The 19,352-nt window shown below is 35.2% G+C and overlaps 3 protein-coding genes across 4 annotated transcripts; 2 read left to right on the top strand and 1 right to left on the bottom strand.

Moving 5' to 3' along the window:
* The first annotated feature begins 377 nt into the window (after positions 1–377).
* LOC123214448 (protein ESSENTIAL FOR POTEXVIRUS ACCUMULATION 1-like) lies at positions 378–7,886 on the top strand. Of its 2 annotated transcripts, XM_044634215.1 has the most exons (11): positions 378–799; positions 1,117–1,176; positions 1,304–1,377; positions 1,787–2,629; positions 2,721–2,814; positions 2,899–3,057; positions 3,331–4,089; positions 4,182–6,368; positions 6,446–6,497; positions 7,085–7,224; positions 7,355–7,886. In XM_044634215.1, the coding sequence occupies exons 1-11, from the start codon at positions 724–726 to the stop codon at positions 7,681–7,683; spliced, it is 4,773 nt and encodes a 1,590-aa protein (XP_044490150.1). In that variant the 5' UTR covers positions 378–723; the 3' UTR covers positions 7,684–7,886. The 2 variants fall into 2 exon arrangements, with proteins under 2 accessions (XP_044490150.1, XP_044490151.1); XM_044634216.1 differs by lacking the exon at positions 1,117–1,176.
* Positions 7,887–8,206: 320 nt separating this feature from the next.
* Positions 8,207–11,803, bottom strand: LOC123214449. Its single transcript, XM_044634218.1, has 10 exons — positions 11,592–11,803; positions 11,438–11,509; positions 10,988–11,067; positions 10,463–10,562; positions 10,333–10,386; positions 9,904–9,981; positions 9,559–9,656; positions 9,416–9,473; positions 8,876–8,997; positions 8,207–8,491 (listed from the first exon to the last, which is right to left on the bottom strand). The coding sequence occupies exons 1-10, from the start codon at positions 11,790–11,792 to the stop codon at positions 8,329–8,331; spliced, it is 1,026 nt and encodes a 341-aa protein (XP_044490153.1). The 5' UTR covers positions 11,793–11,803; the 3' UTR covers positions 8,207–8,328.
* A 2,345-nt stretch (positions 11,804–14,148) lies between these two features.
* LOC123214450 (photosynthetic NDH subunit of lumenal location 5, chloroplastic-like) lies at positions 14,149–18,350 on the top strand. The gene is made up of 7 exons (XM_044634219.1): positions 14,149–14,303; positions 14,388–14,603; positions 14,816–14,966; positions 15,103–15,191; positions 16,639–16,693; positions 16,996–17,081; positions 17,847–18,350. The coding sequence occupies exons 1-7, from the start codon at positions 14,163–14,165 to the stop codon at positions 18,003–18,005; spliced, it is 897 nt and encodes a 298-aa protein (XP_044490154.1). The 5' UTR covers positions 14,149–14,162; the 3' UTR covers positions 18,006–18,350.
* Positions 18,351–19,352: the final 1,002 nt, after the last annotated feature.

Below are 19,352 nucleotides of genomic sequence, written 5' to 3'. Positions count from 1 at the left end.
GTAAATATTTTATTATTTTTATAATAAAAAAATTTGTTCACAAGTAAAAGATAACAATTTCTTATTATTTTTATATCATTTTTATTTTCATTTTGGTCTTTATCATTTTTATAAATTCAATGAATGAAGTTGATTTCAATTTTAAAAGTGAATTCAAATTGAGTCTAAATCGATATTAATATATCTAATTTAGTATATAACATTCAAGAAAATTTTTTAACAAAATAAATAATATTATTAATAAAAAATAATATAATTAAATAAATAAATAAACCAAATTTAAATAAAATTATTAAACTAAAATTTTAATTCGAACTTAATTCAATCAAACCAAATATGAATTCAAACTTTCTGCCCTAGCTTTGAACTTCCATAGATCGATGGTTAATTGATTTAACTCTTCTGTTCGGTCCACCCTAATCCTCTTTACCCCTTTGGCCTTTTCTCCATTCATTCTTCTCTCAAACTCAGTCTATCTATCTACTACCCCCTGTCTCCTCTCTCCCTCTCCGGCTCCCCCTTTGCTCCTGGACAAAAAATTCGAAACTCTTTGCAAAAATTAAAATTAAAAAATTAAAAAAAATCTAAACCATTTTACAGTTACAAATTCATACAACCTGCCTATTAAATCACGTCTCTTCTCCTTCACTTGTTTTCTCTCTATTTGCTTTGTATTACTCCTATCACCGCCTGCCTCTCTTTCGATCTTCATTACAGTATTCGATGGCCGAAGGCAAGTTCGATCTACCCGACGATCTCTTCACCTCTAAACCCTCCGATCGTCCCTGGACTCCTAAAGGTATTCTTCTGGTTTCTTTTTTAAATTTCATTCGATTAATCGCAATCTCAATTTCTTTGAAAATGCCCACGTTTTTATTCGTTAGGGTTTTTTAAAAATATTTATTTTTATAGGATTTATTTTTTTATTGTTTTTTAAAATGTCACATTGGAATCTGGCATTGAGGATTTCATTTGTTGAATTTGTATAGAGTGAGTCTGCAATCAGGTTGTTTCACTGATGATTTTTATTTGTTATGGTATATTAGCTCGATTGTTTAGTGGATACAAAAGTTATGTTATATATCTTGTTTGTGCTTGTCGTTCATTTTACGCCAGGGGCTGCGTCAGGGGGAAATGAGGATAAGGTTCATTTGGGGATACTTGATGATTCCAAAGGTGGAACACGGACACGTTTGATCCTATTTGTGTATATATATATCATTTTGTGTTCATTGTCATTTATGTGCTTTTGCATTTTGTATGAGTAATATGTTTGGTTGATTGATTGATTAATGAACTGCAGACCATTTGACATCAGAAAGCAGTATTCCATTGTCTCCCCAGTGGCTATATGCTAAACCAAGTGAAACCAAGATGGTACGTATTTGTTGGCAATGGAATCTATATATTCTAACTGATTAGCCAATACCATATCAGTTGCATCTTGCATGGTTGACAGATTCACTTATCAATCATCTAGATTTTTATTTTTTCTTTCCTGAAATTGCTAGTTTTGGTGTTTTCCCAAGCTATTTGAGATTGCCATGTGTGTGTACGTTTTTTATTTTTGACATTTATTATTATTAGATGTGTTCTAACTATACTACATGTAATCAGTTGCTGTGCATTCACTTCCAGTTTTTTTTTTTTTTTGAGAAATTATGGACCTTGTAAATAATCATGCTTCAAAATTATATGATAACCCCTCAGCTGTGTTGTCAGAAGATGCTATTTCTTTCTTAAGCAGTTTTCTGGAGTTCTTTTTTCTTTTTTTTTTGAATGACAGGATGTGCGTGGTCCAACTTCTGTCTCTCTTGGAAACTCCACTGATTCCAATCTGAAGGACAGCTGGCGTTTGGAAGGATCTGAGGACAAAAGGGACTGGAGGAGGAGTGTTACAGACGGTGACAATAGCCGCCGCTGGCGCGAAGAGGAAAGAGAAACTAGCTTACTTGGTGTTAGAAGAGATCGCAGGAAAGTAGACCGTCGTAATGATAATGTTTCGTCTAGAGATACAGTTGACAATAGAACCTTACCATCTTCTGATCGATGGCATGATGGTAACACACGTCGTGATAGCAAATGGTCTTCTAGGTGGGGTCCGGAAGACAAAGAGAAGGAAACCCGAACTGGGAAGAAAACAGATGCGGAGAAGGAGAAGGAAGATCCTCACAATGACAATCAATCTTTTGTAAGTAGCAACCGCTCAGCTTCTGAACGTGACACAGATGCTAGGGATAAATGGAGACCTCGCCATAGAGTGGATCCTCATTTTACTGGTTCTAGTTCATACCGTGCTGCGCCTGGATTTGGACTCGAAGGACGAGTGGAGGGTTCAAATTTGGGATTTACTATTGGACGAGGAAGGTCAAATGTTATTGGGAGGGTTTCATCTGTAGGCCCCATTGGTGCTGCACATCCTCACCATAGTGAAAGTGCCCGAGGGAAATCTGGCCATTTAGCCGAAACTTTTTGCTATCCCAGGGGGAAGCTTCTTGACAATTATCGTAGGCAAAAGACTGATCCTTCATTTGCTACTGTGCTCAGTGAAATGGAGGAATTGTCCCCTATTACTCAAGCAGCTTTTATTGAACCATTGGCTTTTGTTGCTCCTGACCCTGTAGAGGAGGTAAAGACTAAATATTTACTTGTCTGATATAAAAAAAAAATGTTTCAATTAAATTTTATTTGCCTCACTTTTGGTTACTTGATGCTGACAGGCTGTCCTTAGTGATATATGGAGGGGAAAGATCACAAATAGTGGGGCAGTATACAACTCACTGAGACAAGGGAGATCAACTGATTTTGCTTCAGGTATTTTTTTTTTTAAATTTTTACTGATTTACTCCCATCTTCTGCACTTATTATTTTTTTTCCACCAACCTGTTCCTTGTGTAGGTCATGAAGACTTGGAATCCACTGAGGGAAAGAAGGGAGTCCTCCCTGCAGTTCTTGATGAAACTGTTCAGACATTGCAGGAAGCTGGAAATGTTGCATGTCAATTTGTTAATAATGATACCTTGAAGAATTATGGTTTACATGTGAATGTGGCAGATGGTGAGTAATGTTTTGGTGTAGTTCTTGAAAAAAGGCTCATTTAGATCATTTTCAAGCAAGGTTTTTTCTTTTTTCTTTTTATTTTCTTATATATTAAATTCTCCATTATTTGCACTTTCCCAAACTGAAGCCAAATTCCCCAAGCTTGGTGTGAGTAATATTTAATTTATGTACAAGGGATCTTACCAGCTAAGTTAGTTGTATTCATACTGTTGAAACAAGGATATTTGTACATGTTTGCAACTGAGAGGAATTGGATGTGTACTATTTCAGGAGGAGAGGTTAATTATGAAGATCACAAATCAGATATAGATGGAAGGTTCTCAACTTTCTCAAAAAGCAATGGTGTCAGCAGTGCCATAGGCATTGATGCTGCTTGTCATCATGCTGAAAATTGGCAATTTGAGGATTTGACTTTGAATAAACAGCCTCCGTCTGATAACATTGACTCTACTGCTTTTGACATCAGATCCAAGCTTCCTGATGATTCAAGCTTGCTGTTGGATACAGCATCGACTCAGCCCAAACAGGGTAGCGATGTGCAGCTTTTGGGAAGTACGGAGAAAGACTTATCAAGGGATACTCCACCAGAGCAACAAATTTTGTACTACATTGATCCTCAAGGGGTAACTCAGGGACCATTTCTTGGTGCAGATATTCTTTCATGGTTTGAACAAGGTTTTTTCGGGACAGACTTACCTGTCCGCCTGGCTGATGCTCCTGAGGGAACACCTTTCCAAAGTTTGGGTGAGGTGTGGCAACATCTGAAAGATAAAGATAAGAATGTCAGTTGTGTTGATCCAAATTCTGAGCTGGAACAATTTGACTCTTTGGGAGGAAATATGGAGGCTGCTTTACCTGTTTCAGCAATTACAGGTTCAACCTTGGTAAATGGCGTGAACCAACCTCTGCCTAAGTTTGACAGTCTCTCAACTCAACATCTTCAGTCAGGATTACCAGAGCTTGAAGCTCCTTTACAATTGCTCCATCCTGAAGGTCAAAGCATTCAAGATTTCGCTGCGCAAGATGAAGGTTTGTATATATTTACATTGATATTTTTGGATTGTTCGATTGTTTTCATCCCCCAAATCCCATGCTAATTGTTTCATTTTTACTTGTTCCAGAAATCTTGTTTCCAGGAAGAGCAGGGAATACCGGATATCCTATTGTAAAATCTTCTGGGAGGATTCATGATAGTTGTGTCCAGCCATCTCATCCAACTGAGTCAGCAAGTTCTGGCATTGCAATTCAAAATGATGATAAGTTGCACCCTTTTGGCCTGCTGTGGTCTGAGCTTGAAGGAACCCACACAAGACCTACAAATGTGCCTTCTGGCATGAGAAGGGCTGCTCCATTCAGTGCCATGGCTGATCCAAGTCTTACTGAAGAGACACGGTCAGATATATATAGAAAAAACATACTTGCTGACCCCATTGTGTATCAAGATCCTATGACTGCTCACCATATGCGACACATGGAACAGGAATCCAACCGATTTGATCTAGCAGATCAGCTTTTGTCTAAACAATTGCAGCAACAGCAGCTCCAACGGCGAAATATGTTTCCTCATACACGCCTGAATGAATCAGTTTTAGAACAGTTGACAAATCAGAATCTGATTCATCAACAACAGTTGGCGAATCATCCAGCTTCAGATATGGAACATCTTTTGACCCTTCATCTGCAACAACAGCGTCAGCTGGAACTCCAACATCATCAATTGCAGCAACAGCAGCAATTTCATCAACAACAAAAGCTTTTGCAGGACCAACAGCAATCTCAAGCTCGACAGTTGCTCTTTGAGCAGTTGATGCATGGTCAAATGCCTGATCCTGCCCTTGGGCACTCACATATTGACCCAATAAGAGCGAACAATGCTTTCAATCAGGCTTTATTAGAGCAGCACCTTTTACATGAGATGCAACAACGTTCTCATCATCCCCAAAAGCACTTCATTCCTTCTTTAGATCAGCTTGTGCAAATGAAATTGGGTCAGGTGCCACTGCAAGATAAGCAAAGAGAGATGTTTGAGTTAATGTCACGTGCTCAACATGGACAAATGCCAGCATTGGAGCATCAGATTCTTCAGGACCAGATGCAAGCACGGCAGTTATCAGTGGGATTAAGGCAGCAAACCAAAGTGCAGGAAGGGAGGCATATTGATTCTATTTGGCCGGCTGATGAGCCTGATCTGTTTCATAGGAGTTTGTCTGGTGCTCACTCCTCAGGGTTTAGCCCACTAGATATTTACCAGCAGCAACAGAGGTCAACTCATGAGGAGCAGCTGGGTCAGCTTGAGCGGAATCTGTCATTACAAGAGCAGCTGCAGCAAGGACTTTTTGAGCCTGGTTCACTGTCATTTGAGCCGTCCTTGTCTTTGCCTGCTGGTGCTTCGGAGATGAATTTGGATACACTTAATACTATGGCACGTCATCATGGTTTGGATTTAAAGCAGTCTAGCTCACGTATGCAATCTGGTGGTCATGCTGGGACATTTCCTTCTGGCATTCACCCTCATATTTTACCCCACCCTTTAGCCCCAAACCAGCTCAATGCTTCACATTTGGATGCAGTGGAGGGTTACAGGGCTGAAAACAATGGGCAGCTGGCAAATCAATGGGTGGAATCTCAAATTCAACAGTTTCACATTAATGCTGAGCAGCAGAGAAGGGAGCCAGAAGTTAGAATGCCTTCTGAAGATCCAAGTTTATGGATGCCAGATAGGCCTCATGATGACAAGTCAAGGCAATTGTTAATGGAGCTGATCCATAAGAGATCAGGTCATCACCCTGCTGAGTCATTGGACATGAATATGAATGGTGTACCCTTTGGAAGGAGGTCACCATCTGGAGTCTACTCTGGGTCAAGCTCTCCCAGTCACCATTTCAATCTTCATTCAGGCCAAGAAGCAGGTCCAAACAATTCATTTACAGTAGGATCTTATGGTTCTAATTCCTCTGACCCTCAGCAGGTTTATGTAGCTGGCAAGCAGGTTAGCAGTTTTGATAGCAGTGAGAAATTATGGTTAAGACCTGAATCTGGAGCAATGTCTGAGGGAGAGCCATTATTGTCAAGTGTGAATGATGGTACTCGGGCAATTTACGCTGATTCTAACATGATTGGTCAGTCTTCTGTAAACAAAGAGTTCTCCGATGTTGATGCAGTGAAGCATGGTTCCAAAAGTGAAGATATGATTAAGGGTTCTATTTTTGAGGTTCAAGATGGGATGGCCAAGCAAGCAGGTTTGGCCACTTTGGATTGGGTGGAAATTCCCACTCATCCTCTTAGCAGACATAATTCACATGTTGCTGGTAATTTCTGCTCCTTGCTTAGTTTGTAGGCCTATATATTGCTGGAGCAATATTAATATTTTCTGAATCTTTTTCAGGTAGTGATACAGGTTTTTATGATTCTTTCACAGAAGATATTCCCAAGGATAAGTAAGTATTATTTCCCTAAATTTCTTTGCTGCTGAAGTGTGATAAAAAGTATTTACGAAAAAAACAGGTGTGGGAAAAAGTATTTACAAAAAAAAAAAAAAACCGTAAAGATATGCCCTGGTAGAGAACTTGTATTAAAGAGTATGAATAGGCCACCTTTGGAAAAGAGTTACTAATTGGGTTTCTTAATATATTTTTCTCAGTGAAAATTGAGTTGGAGTGTTTACGAAGCTAGCAAGTCCGTAATCCCTATCGCATGTGATGATAGACTGTATAATAGTTTGTGCCTATATCATGATTTATTATAGTATAACTAATGGTTGTTTGACTAGAAGCATGGATGAAAATAGCATAATTACTTGGTGACTGAACAGGAACATACGTTTAAACCATGTCAATGCTCTCTTCTCTAATGTTTTGATCAATATCAGACATTCACTCAGATTCATTTTTTTGCCATCCATTGCCCTGGATTTGGGTGTTTTGGAATACTGCAGTTCAATGTGTGTGCTGTTTGGATGGATATAAAGGCAACATTTATTACAAATTTTGCAATGCTTTTCTTACACTGGGTTCCTCTTTAACAGGGTGCAGGTTGCATCCAGGATTCAAGAAAATATTTTGTTGAGACGTCCACCAGTCTCACGTGTTTCATCATCCCAGGAAGGATTGACTGATCTCATCTCTAATCCTGCTATGAGAGGAAAAGTTTCACCTAGTACTAATGGTATTGATATCTGTACTCTCTTAATTCATGTATTTGTTTTCCTGAGGGATGGATTGGGGAAAAGTGATATTTTTTTAATCAGGGTCCTATTATTAGTCTAGCAAATAATTTGTATTTGTGAAATTGTCAGGGAGGCAAGATCCTGGGGGAAATCTTGGAAGCCAAGGTTCAGACATGGCATCAGGGATGAAAGAAATGAGATTTCGCCACACCTCATCCTGCGGTGATGCTGATGTTTCAGAGCCTTCATTTATAGACACGTTGAAGAGTAATACCAAGAAAAATGTTGTGCCTGACGCCCACATGACAATAGGGACATTAGATCCAGATGGACCCCAAGGTGGTCGTGGTGGTAAAAAGAAAGGTAAGAAAGGGAGGCAAATTGATCCTGCTCTCCTGGGTTTTAAAGTTACTAGTAATCGCATCATGATGGGTGAAATCCAGCGCCTAGATGATTAGCCTAATTAATTTGGTAGCGGCCATGTAATGGTCTTTTTCTTAGTCGTATAGGTTGAGATGAAAATTATTTGATTTTTTTTTATATATGTTCATTTCGGTACAGGAAGAATTCCTGGTTTAGGCCTAGGATATTTTTTACATCCAAAGGGTAAAGTGTTGTATAGACTAGCAAGGTTTACATGGCAAGATCATTTCTTTATGGATTCATGGGGAAAAATTTGTTTTTTTTTTTAACTTAAACGTGGCCGTACTTAAATAAGAATTGGCATTTGCGTTTCTCTTACGCAATGTCGAAACCCAGTTGGAAGACTAGGGGTGGATTTGATCTAAATTAAAATCCAAAATAATCAATTAGAGCTCAACTCACATTTAAAACAGTTGATTGAGTCTAATTCACATAATTGGCAATGAGTTTGCTGGAAAAAGAATTGAAAAGCTGTTGAAGAAGGGTCACCGACGACTCAATTTAGTTGAGTTGGTTTGATTTAATCTTGTGTTGCGGTTTTAATAATTCGGAAGAAAGTTGTGACAAAATAATTTATATTTTTGTTGCATTTTCGAGGAGGATTGACCAAATGTTGCCAAAATACTCTTGACCATTGATGACAACAGAAAGAAATATGATATTTGCAGGTAATATAATCATTAATATTGCTGAGGAAGCCATTGATCTTGGAAAAGTCGCGTGATTGTTCCGCCCATGAGCCATTCCGACTCTGAAGATGACAATTTTGCTTCATCGGCAATGAGACAAACTGCTTCTTTATTTTCTTTATAACCGCATTCAGCAACGACGTATGGAAAATCACTGTAAAAAAATCTATAGAATTAACATTAATGTTTTCAATTACATTCTTAATATATTAATACATTATATCGTCTAAATCAGGGTTATGAAAACCCAACAGTTTGGTTAGACTGAGACCTGTAGGCCAGTTCTGTCCGATTGAGCAATCTAAAGGCTTCCACGACTAAATAGAATATCAGGCTGTTCACAAACTAATCTTGGTATAAACCCCAATTCACAGTTTTGCAAGACATTAGCACGTTGTCATAATGCAAAATCAATACTACTGTGCCACTTATTTTATTTGTGAAATATTATAACTATAATTTTTGAAAAATGTTGTTTTCAGTCCAATAGGTTGAACCAGGAAAAACCCAGTATGACAGGAGAAAATGGAAATGTTACCTGCCCCACATCACACGGTTTATGCCAAAGCTGGAGACAACTTGAGATAGAAGAGAGCAGAGATCCTGGTATGGGAATGCCATTCTTGACAGCCGAAACAGAGCACTGAATTTAATATACACCTGTAAAAATCAAATTTCCATATAACAAATTTAGTACATTAAATACTGCCTTAACAAGATAATAACAGTATATATCGATGTCAGCCTAAAGTTAAATGTAACATCCTAGTCAAATAGTTCAATCCACTATGAAGATATTATTCATTTTGAAGACAAGTTTGGGCTTTGCAACAAAAAATACATCTTGATAGTTTAGAAGTTCACAGACTATTTAAACAATTTTCTTTTATCATCCCCAAGCGATATGAGATACTCATATATAACAAGTATCTTTTTGTGTTTTGTCAATGTAAGATTTACTTAAGATATTTCATAAAAAGTAAAATGGAGCCCAGAACAGCTGCTTTTAATCCCAATATTTATAAAAAAAAATTGTGAATGAAAGGAAGCACTGGAAAAGCCACTTGTGAAGCTGTACCTGTGGAAATCTGGATAGCTTTAAAAGCTTTGAGAAGGCAAGACTTTCATCGTCATTTCTGCAAGATAACATATGACTGATTTGGATAACAAAAAAATACAAACAGGGTTATATAACAAAATCAAAGTTATAGGAGAGCTCACGTTGGCTGTTTGCAGAAACCCAAATGATCAAGCAAGACATTTGTTGAAGGAAACTCAGTGCATAGCTCCTCAATCTCTGAAATGTGCAGATTAAGACCCTGAAAAAGCTCATTGTTTTACTATCATATCACTCCAACCAATCATGTGTAGAAGTAATGTAGCAACTGTTTACCTGGAGACCAATATGGTCAATGTTATTTTAATTTCACAAAATTGTTTATTAAGATACGGTAGCTCCATACTAGAATGTAGCAACCAGTCTAGTGAGAGAAAAACTTTACCAAGTAATTCCTTGTCTTTTTTGTCTCATTTTGGTTTAAATGCAGTAAGGAAGAATTGTAATACCTTCATACACAAGAAACCCACTGGCACTCCAAGTTCTCCAGCCCGAGAAAACATTGCCTTGCCAACTTCATTTGTCATCTGCAAAAATTAATAAGAACGACATGATCATCCTCATTATTGCTTCATCAACATGCTGGAACTGAAATGAAGATGTCAGGAGGAATAAAATACATCATTAGATGGGAATCCCACAAATAACTGCCATACTTGTTTCTCAACGAATTGTATTTGAGCTAGAAGTAAAAATAATCAATCAAATGGAATGTCTAAACACAATTTTTTTGCTCTCTACAAGATGGTGGACTATGTGATAAAATTAAATCCTCACAAATGTGTGAAGTTTGATAAATATAGCATAATGAAAAGAATCGAGAGCCAAAAAGCAAGCTATGACAATAGGTAGAGACAATTCTATGCTAAGGTTAGTACCTGCTGACCAGATGGCCATAGATATGGATTGAAACGAACAGCACGGAAACCATCCTAACAAGAAAAGAGAATGAATCAGAAAGATGATCTAAGATAATAATGCAATTATGAGATGGTGGCAATCCAAGACCTTCAAAACAAGCTGTTCAAGCTGCTTAATCCCACTGCCATCTTCTGCAGGATTTGCTAGGCAACAACCAACAAATTTGGTCGGGTACTTCTTCAGGACACTGTCCAATGATAGAATTGGCTTTAGGCAATACCATAACGATAAAGGAAAATCTGAATCAATTGTATGAATCTTTGTGGTTAATTAACAATAGCAAATCAACAGCAGACGGAAAATCACTATCTCAACAGCATGATCAAAAAGGCAAAGTCTAAGATTGAACATATCTTTAAAAGTAAAGAAACAACGTCTTCAATTTTTAATCTTGGATCTTTGTCCTTTGTATGACTTAGAAATCCAATTCTAGAGGAAGGAAAAGGATCTTCAGGTTGAGCACAGCTCATTGGGTGCAAGGTCTTTTATGAGTTGAATCAAGTTCCCAATTTTCATGTGACTTTGCAGCTTTCTGAAATATTGTTCTCTTACGCATATGGAAAACAGAAAATCAAAAACTTAAACTTTTGCAATAATGTAATTTCAACAAACCTTGTCACTAAAGAATGATCAAACTTATGATTAATAGGCTGCACAATGAGTGCCCCATCCACACTCGCTTCTGCCATGCACTACAGGAAAAAAAATGAAAAAAGAAAAAAATTATTACATATCTGTCATGTTAAAATTACAAAAGAATACTATAAAAGAATTTACTCATTCTTCATAATCAAAGTCATGCCTGTAAATTTCTCAAATCAAATAGTGGTAAAGGGCAAGAAGAGAAAATGAACCTAAACAAATTCTCCAAATGTTTTGAAAACCACCATATAACCGCATTTTCACACAGTATATACAAATTAAACACGTGTAGTACCCAATTCCAACGACATCAGTAATTAAAAATGTATGCAATTTTAATTTTAATGAAAACCCATGTAAGATCAGATAGCAAAAAATAAAAAGTAGACTTATCTACGCTAACAACAAGAGGAAGCGCACCTGGAGCAAGAAATCAACATTTCCAGGCAAAGTGGGTTCTTGGCCAGGAAAGTAAGGGTATTTGTCTGCAGCCTGCACAAAGTACAAAAAATTGTAAGCATTATGGAAGCCCTTAGCTTATGAAAATAGATTGATGATGCGATTTACTAATGACCTCTTCGGGTGAAGCCCATATGTGTAAATGTGAATCGATGGTTTTGGCTGTTGAAAAAGCTTTAGTCTGGGATTCAGTGGAGCTCATTTTTGAAGCAGAGATTGTTAATGGTGGCCTTCTATGATTGGGGTGTGGATAACGAGGAAGGGCCGGAGCTGTAACCAGTTGCTTTAATAATTTCGTTACCACTGCCATGTCCATCTCAGATGCAATATGGTAACGATATTTATCACAAGTTAGGGCCACTTTCTTAGAGGGTCGGTGGGTCGGGCTAAAAATCGCAAGGCCCAACCTGCCGAAAATGCAAAATGCGGGTTTTAGCATACGGCCCACCAAAGCTCCACCTGTATTATTGCATTAATTATTATTATAATATTTATAATATTATGTGTCTTTAGGTAAACACTCCCTCCCCTAATAATCTATTTAATTCGAAATTGAATATAAATAACATTGTTTATGATACTTACTGTTGTTTACCTATTGTTTATTGTCACAAATAACGACAGAATTTTATCTTTCCATATTCAAAATATGAACTACTCAGGTATAATCAATCTCAAAATTTTCATGTTTTCAAATACAAGGTATGTGTTTACCTTTTATATCTTGAAGTCTAAAGTTGGATCTAAATTATTAGGTTATTTGATGAATTTGTTTTGGTGTATATATGTTGAATGTGTTTTTTAATGCATATAAAATTATGTATATATATTTAAAGTATATAAATATACATATATTTATATATATCATTATATGATTGAACGATTTTGAATTATGAATAAAATAATACTCAATTATATATATTTATATATTTAAAATAGATATACATAATATTACTATTTATGTTTTTAGTCCAAAAACTTGGTTTTATATGTTTTAGACAACTTTTTCAATGAAACAAAATTATGTGTGTCAACTAAAAGCATTCACATGTATGAATTATTTAATAAAATAGTCAAAAATAGAATAAATTATTTACTGAATCGAATCACAAAATCTACAATATAAAACTTTAGATTTTGAAATGTCTGAACTAAACATATATCTTAATACCGAAAACACAAAAAAATTTTGGGGCGAAAGGAATCAGTTCAAAGGTTTGAAAATGCATAAAAAAAAAAAAGTATTTGAAGTGCACTTAAATAGTTCATATTTAAAAATTAAAATGTGGTAAATGAGTTTCATTGGTATGATTATTAATGGGGATATTAATTAAAATCAGTAAAAAAATTTTTCGCGTAAACATTTTTAGGTAAACGTACAACGATTTTATCTTTATAGGTAAATTTATTTTTAATTTCAAAAATATCTCTTTCGGTTTATTACATCACGCTTGACTACTTAAAATTTTTTTAACAAATTTAATAATTTTTTATTTGAACTATCACTAATTCAAGTTCTAAAGATTAAAAATATACTTAAAAATTGATAAATTTTTGTTTAGGTTTCAAATATAGATAGTAACGAAAAAATAGTATAAATGAGGAGAATGATAAGTGTGAATCGACGTTGTATCACGGTGCATATGAAACGTAAAAGGTACGTAAGGTGCGTATAAGGTGCGTGCAGAGTGCATATAGATTAACATAAGTGATCAATTTTTGATACCCTATGAGCATTCTCTATTTGTTAGGTTATGATTTGAAGATTAAAAAACTTATTCGAAATGATCAATTTTTATTATAATATAGATTAAAACAAAAAGATTAATATAAGTGTGAATAAGGGTGTGTGAGGGTACGCACAAGTGCTTAAGGGTGTGTGTAGAATATGTAAAAAGTGCAAAGGGTATGTAAAGGGTGTGAGGTGCATAAAACCTTTTAAAATCTCTATATATATAAATATATATATATTATATTGTTTTATATATACCAATATAATATATATATTTATATTTAGATAGATTTTAAGATGAATTTTACGCACTCCACACCCTTTACGCACTCTTAAACACTTGTGTATATCCTCACGTACCCTTCTTCGCACTTATGTTAATATTTTCGTTTCAATTTATATTATAACAAAAATTGATCATTTCAAATAAATTTTTGAATCTTCAAATCATAACCTAACAAATAGAGAATGCTCATAGGTTATCAAAAATTGATCACTTATATTAATCTATACACACCTTGTATGTACTTTACGCACCCTATACACACTATTTATACCCCATACGCACCGTGATACAACGTCGGTTCGTATTTATTATTCTCTTAATCTATGCTATTTTTTTGTTACTATCCGTATTTGAAATTTAAACAAAAATTTATCAATTTTTAAATATATTTTTAATTCTTAGAACCTGAATTAGTGATACTTCGAATGAAAAATTGTCAAATATATTAAGAAAATTTTAAACAGTCAAACATGATGTAAATTACTGAGAGTGACGTAATAAGTTAGGAGAGAGTATTTTTAGAATTAAAAATAAATTTGTCTATAAAGATAAAATCGTTGTACGTTCCCTAAAAAGGTTTACGCGGAAAAATTAATGAGAAGAATCTTGTTATTATGTTATATATTTGTGAAACCGAAATGACATTAACGTCCTCACTAAGTCAATGGATGTCCCGTATAAACCGCCGGATCGATACCACTAGAGGATATACATGTCATTTCAGCCAACAACGCCTCCCCTTATCAGCTCACCTTCGTCAAGCAATACAAGACAGTGCACCATCAATGGCGGCAACTTTTTCAAGCCAAGTACCATCTCTTCCAATCCAGTTCTCTTTCTGTTTTTATTTTATTTCATTTCATGTTACAGGACTGATCTATTTTATTTTGCAGATAAATGTGGGCTCGATATCGGCTCCACGAGCAAGCTTCTGTCAGAGAAAAGGATTGGGTGCCACGTGCAATGTAATCAAAATTCCCAAAAGGGTTGCTTTTCCGTCCAATGCTTCTTCCTGCTCCAGTTTCTTCTCTGGTTCGCTTCGTTCGGTTCCTCTAACTTCATCCAACAAGAAACCCAGTTTTCGTAGCGTGGTCCGTGCCAGTGCTGAGGTTAGGGCTTTCTTATCTCTTACATTTTCTCAGTTAGCGAAACGTTTCAATGTTGAGAATTTAGAGTTTTGATACGAGTCTCTGATATTATTTAGTGAATTGGCAAAAGCCCATGATTTGGAATTAGGGTCTGTTATATAAGCTAATGAAATTAGTATTGTGACAAGAAAACTGAAGTTTTTTTTTTTTTTTCTTTTTTGAGTTGGCTTCAGGAAGCGAGTTTACAATCAAAAGTTACCAACAAAGTGTTTTTTGACATAAGCATTGGGAATCCAGTTGGGAAGCTTGCTGGAAGAATTGTGATTGGATTGTACGGTGATGATGTGCCACAGACGGCTGAGAACTTCCGTGCTTTATGCACAGGTAATTTTGCAGGATTCTTATTTTGATGTTAAAGAGCAGTTCAAATATGAAATATCTTTGTTTGTTTTTTCCTTTTGGCTTCTATTGGTCTGGTTTTGTATTTATAAATTTATTTTAATTGTGTAAATTTGAGCAGGAGAGAAGGGCTTCGGTTACAAAGGTTCTGCATTTCATCGTGTCATCAAAGATTTCATGATTCAAGGAGGCGACTTTGACAAAGGAAATGTGAGTTGAAATTATCAAAGTTCTTGATTACATATTAAATTAGTTAAATGCTTGAAATGAAAACCATATTCTTCTCCATGTAGGATTATAGTAGAGTGGCTTTTTGTCATACTGATAAGGCATTGATGACTTTATTCTCTTTTGAGTTTTAAAAATATCTGAAATAAAATTTAGCATCCACATATGTGTCAACTTGAATTGGTCTCATATCTAAGATAATCAAGTTTCTAAGCTCATTATCCTTTTTGTGTTACCAATTCAATTTCCTTAAATACATGAAAATTAAAAATAAAATAGGTCTATGCCCCCTTCATTGATCGAGCATTTGGTGACCAGTGTGTTTAGCTGGTGAATGCAATTAATTTTATGGTCCCAAAGCTACTCTTAACTTTTTGGCATTTTTTGTTCTTAATTGATGAATAAAATTTGTTTTCCTGGAATGCAAACACTTATTTCTGGAAGATATTTGGTCTTATTATTTTTGTAAGGGTGGATATTGTTTTTTTGACTGGCCAAAGTTTCAATTGATCTCTTTGACTCTTAAAACATGCCCTTGTCAAAAAAATTTCTGCCATTTAGGGTAAAATACGTTAGAGTTAAACTCCTGCTTACTTTGAATGGGCTAACAAATATAAGTCTGTGCTTTTTTGCACCAGGTGTGTTATATATATAATTTGAGAGAAAAAGTTGATTGGGTTTAAATCTATTTCAACATCACCTTATATATCTTTGGAAGGTGGAGCTTGGGCATTTAAATTATAATGGACTTATTGCACAGCTGCATGACCTTCTATTCCTTCTCGTTCTTTAGTTAGAATTGTAAGATAGCATATATCAGAAATGCATAAAGTATAACTTTGTGGATAAAAAGGTCTCAAAAGTGTGTGAATAATTATATATAGGAGAAAAGGGTAGCATGATTTCTTCAAATTTTTGTAATATCACTTGTAGAGCAGTCGACCAACACCTTTGGAGAAAATGTCAATAGTATATAAGTTTCTGATTTCTGAAGTTCATTTTTGATGTTTAATCTGAATTCTTGCAACTAGTGCTTCTCTTGAGTTTCAATTGCTACTTAGGTGTTATATATTATCCATGCTCCTCGACTACCAATGTATGCAAATAATTTGGGTACTGCTGATTTTTAGATATCTTTAATCAATTTGAAGGATGTCTAATACAGTAGTTTAATGCGCAAATACTTTATATTTGATCCTTTTCTCCATCTCCATCTCCATATTACTCTGAATGGTTGTTAAATATTGTTTGATTTGGCAAATTGTTCAACCAAATTACCTGTGCTTAGTATGTACTTGTCAGAAAGTTTAATTTAAAAAAAAACATATGTATGTTACTGAATTTATCTTTTGTGTTGGTCACTTAACTTTGCTTCTAACTTGATCTGTGTAGTGTGTACTAATTCCTTGAAATTTGAAATATTTTTCAGGGCACTGGAGGTAAAAGTATATATGGTCGTACATTTAAAGATGAGAATTTCAAATGTAAGTTGATCCTCTCACATTACTTTTGTGGCTGTTAAAACACACTTCTCATTAGAGCCCATGCAGGTTACATCATGAGGAAATAAAAAGATGATGATGAGGTCTATCTGATCAAATGTCATATCTTTGTCATTCAATTAAAAATTTTTTTCCTTCTAGCAGTATATTTAATTTAAAGAGTGACTATGTTTTGTGTGGGAATTCTTGACTAGCACTTTAGGTCACCTGAGACGGTCAATTCTTTTCTTCTATATCTATCTAATTTTGCACATTTTCATTCAGAAGTGTATAATGTATTGCAGTGGCACATACTGGACCAGGAGTAGTTAGCATGGCAAATGCAGGCCCCAACACTAATGGAAGTCAATTTTTCATTTGCACAGTGAAGGTACATTGATTTCTATTCCAGTGAAAAGAAAAAAATTAGGAGCTAAAATTTTTCTGGTAATTTATGTCGGTTAACAATCTATAAAATATTCTCCAGAATGACCTTTCAGAGGTTAGAGAAAGTGACCATGCTATCATTAAACTGCCTTTTGAAATAACTATTTTTTAATCCAAGAAGAATCCTGTTTGAATTCACTTGCCAAGTTGTTATAGCTTGCTTGATATAGTTTACTATCCACCTGCCTAATGGTTGTCCTCCTTCCTGTGTTGACAAAATTTGCTCTTCATCTTTATCTCAAGTATGCTGGTTTGACTGCTCTTATGAAACGTGGTATTGTCATGTATCTTCTTGTGTTTAACTTATGGCAATCTGTTGGGGACTTTCTGCTAAAGAAATGCAAAAATATATCACTAAAAGAATAGCTTGTTGATTGCTATGATATCAATTCCATGTATACTTGTTTGTATAAGTATAAAGAATATGTTAAATGCTCATGGATTTGCCTTTTGTCCAACTTTAATATTCTTTTAGCTGTCTTAATTTTGTTAACATTGTGAAGTTGATACTTTAAAATTGAAATCTGTCTTGTTGAATAATGATAATGGAAGCACCCTTATGACTGAGATTTTCATTAAGCTGGATGGTTTATGCAAGTTTTCCCCATTGTCCTTGGTGGTTGACTTTATTTAGTAAACAGTTTTCTTATGTCATGCATACATGATTTGAGTAGACATTGATATATTTCTCATATTTTGCAAATGATAGACACCATGGCTAGATCAGAGGCATGTTGTTTTTGGGCAAGTTTTGGAAGGCATGGACATTGTTAAGCTTATCGAGTCGCAAGAGACTGACAGGGGAGATCGTCCTAGAAAGAAAGTGGTCATTAGCGACTGTGGTGAGCTTCCAATGTCTGAAGTATGATGAGATCAATTCTAGTATTTCTTTTGCCGCTGATTTTATATATGAGACTAGTTTAAACAGTTTATTGGGCTTCTATTGAATGGAATTTGGAGCCATTTTTGAAAGTTCAGTATGGTCCCTTGTATTCAGTAGATAGGCTTAAGTATCCGGGAGTTGAAAGTGATACTGGCAAACCTTTACCAGTCAGTCAAAGTGTTGAGAACTTGCGATGTATCAATGGCTATAATTGGAGTTTGGTTCATCCAGTGGACATGGTGAATCAGATTTATAATGTTTGATATGGGTCTGAAAAAAAATTCCAGCACAAAATCAATAAGTGACTGATTTATGATTGCACTTTGTTAATTATGATGGCATTATGATTAGATTGGAATATGTATTTTCTTCTGATAAAAGCTTCTGCAATAGAGGCTATCAGACAAAACATCCAATTCTTAACTTAGTGTAATGATCATTCATCCATTATCAAATGATTTCATATTTATGGTTGGGATATTAAATAATGAGCAATTTTATTTATTTGGATCAAAAGATTTCTAAATTGAAGTACAAAAAACGTATAAAGAAGGCAGTGCGTTGCAATGCATAAAAGAAATGATGGCTCTAGCGGCGGTCTAATCCGTATTAAGTTACAGCTCAATCGAAAAATTTGCAGTAATTAAGAAAACCAATTATGTGAGGTATCTAAATATTGACAATTGCGAAGGGGGTCACGTGGCCCGAGGAGGATTCGATGGAATCCTAAGCACGTGACACAGTGTTGGACCATGTTACGTTATGTCAACATCCCTCCAGTCGGTCCACTATACTACAACCCACCCAGCTGCCCCCATCTGCTGTGTACCTGACGGACGACTTTCTTTTGCTGTTTTGTGATCCCTAGCTTGCCACGTGTACTAATGCTAGCTGTCTTCACGACGTAACTGAAAACGACGAATCGTTTGTCCTCACCCCCTCAACTCTGTTCAGATTCTGTCGGTTTAAATTCTATTTTCTTTCTTTTTCTCATCATTACTATTATTATTATTAACTGATTGTGTCACTTTAATCACTTGCACAAAAATATTGCCTTCTAATTTCATTTCTTTTGCATTTTTATCTTTTTTGTGACTGCATGCACGTGAAGTTAGATTTAAATCGAATTTATTTAAATTTGAATTTAAATTTAGTTTGAATGAGTTTAAAATGAGTTAATCTTATATAAGCTCATTCGAGCTCAAATCAATAATCAAATTTATTAATTAAAAATTTTGATACAAAACGATTCGTTTTAATTAATATATATTAAAATAACATCGCTTTAATAATAAAATTATTAAAAATTTTAGCTCAAAATGAATCAAATTA

Source organism: Mangifera indica, chromosome 4 (assembly GCF_011075055.1).
Source record: "Mangifera indica cultivar Alphonso chromosome 4, CATAS_Mindica_2.1, whole genome shotgun sequence".
In the NCBI taxonomy this organism is placed as follows: Eukaryota; Viridiplantae; Streptophyta; class Magnoliopsida; order Sapindales; family Anacardiaceae; genus Mangifera; species Mangifera indica.
Note: the sequence above shows the minus strand (reverse complement) of the source record. Positions and strands in the feature narration are given on the sequence as shown.

Excerpts from the sequence above, each read along its gene's own strand:
- LOC123214449 (XM_044634218.1), bottom strand. The coding sequence starts at position 11,792 with ATGGACATGGCAGTGGTAACGAAATTATTAAAGCAACTGGTTACAGCT. Across the intron at positions 11,510-11,591 it reads TATGGGCTTCACCCGAAGAG|GCTGCAGACAAATACCCTTA; the intron begins GTCATTAGTAAA and ends TACTTTGTGCAG. Across the intron at positions 8,492-8,875 it reads AACCGTGTGATGTGGGGCAG|TGATTTTCCATACGTCGTTG; the intron begins GTAACATTTCCA and ends ATTTTTTTACAG.
- LOC123214450 (XM_044634219.1), top strand. The coding sequence starts at position 14,163 with ATGTCCCGTATAAACCGCCGGATCGATACCACTAGAGGATATACATGT. Across the intron at positions 14,967-15,102 it reads CTTCCGTGCTTTATGCACAG|GAGAGAAGGGCTTCGGTTAC; the intron begins GTAATTTTGCAG and ends AAATTTGAGCAG. Across the intron at positions 16,694-16,995 it reads TAAAGATGAGAATTTCAAAT|TGGCACATACTGGACCAGGA; the intron begins GTAAGTTGATCC and ends AATGTATTGCAG.
- LOC123214448 (XM_044634215.1), top strand. The coding sequence starts at position 724 with ATGGCCGAAGGCAAGTTCGATCTACCCGACGATCTCTTCACCTCTAAA. Across the intron at positions 1,177-1,303 it reads GATACTTGATGATTCCAAAG|ACCATTTGACATCAGAAAGC; the intron begins GTGGAACACGGA and ends AATGAACTGCAG. Across the intron at positions 2,630-2,720 it reads CTCCTGACCCTGTAGAGGAG|GCTGTCCTTAGTGATATATG; the intron begins GTAAAGACTAAA and ends TGATGCTGACAG.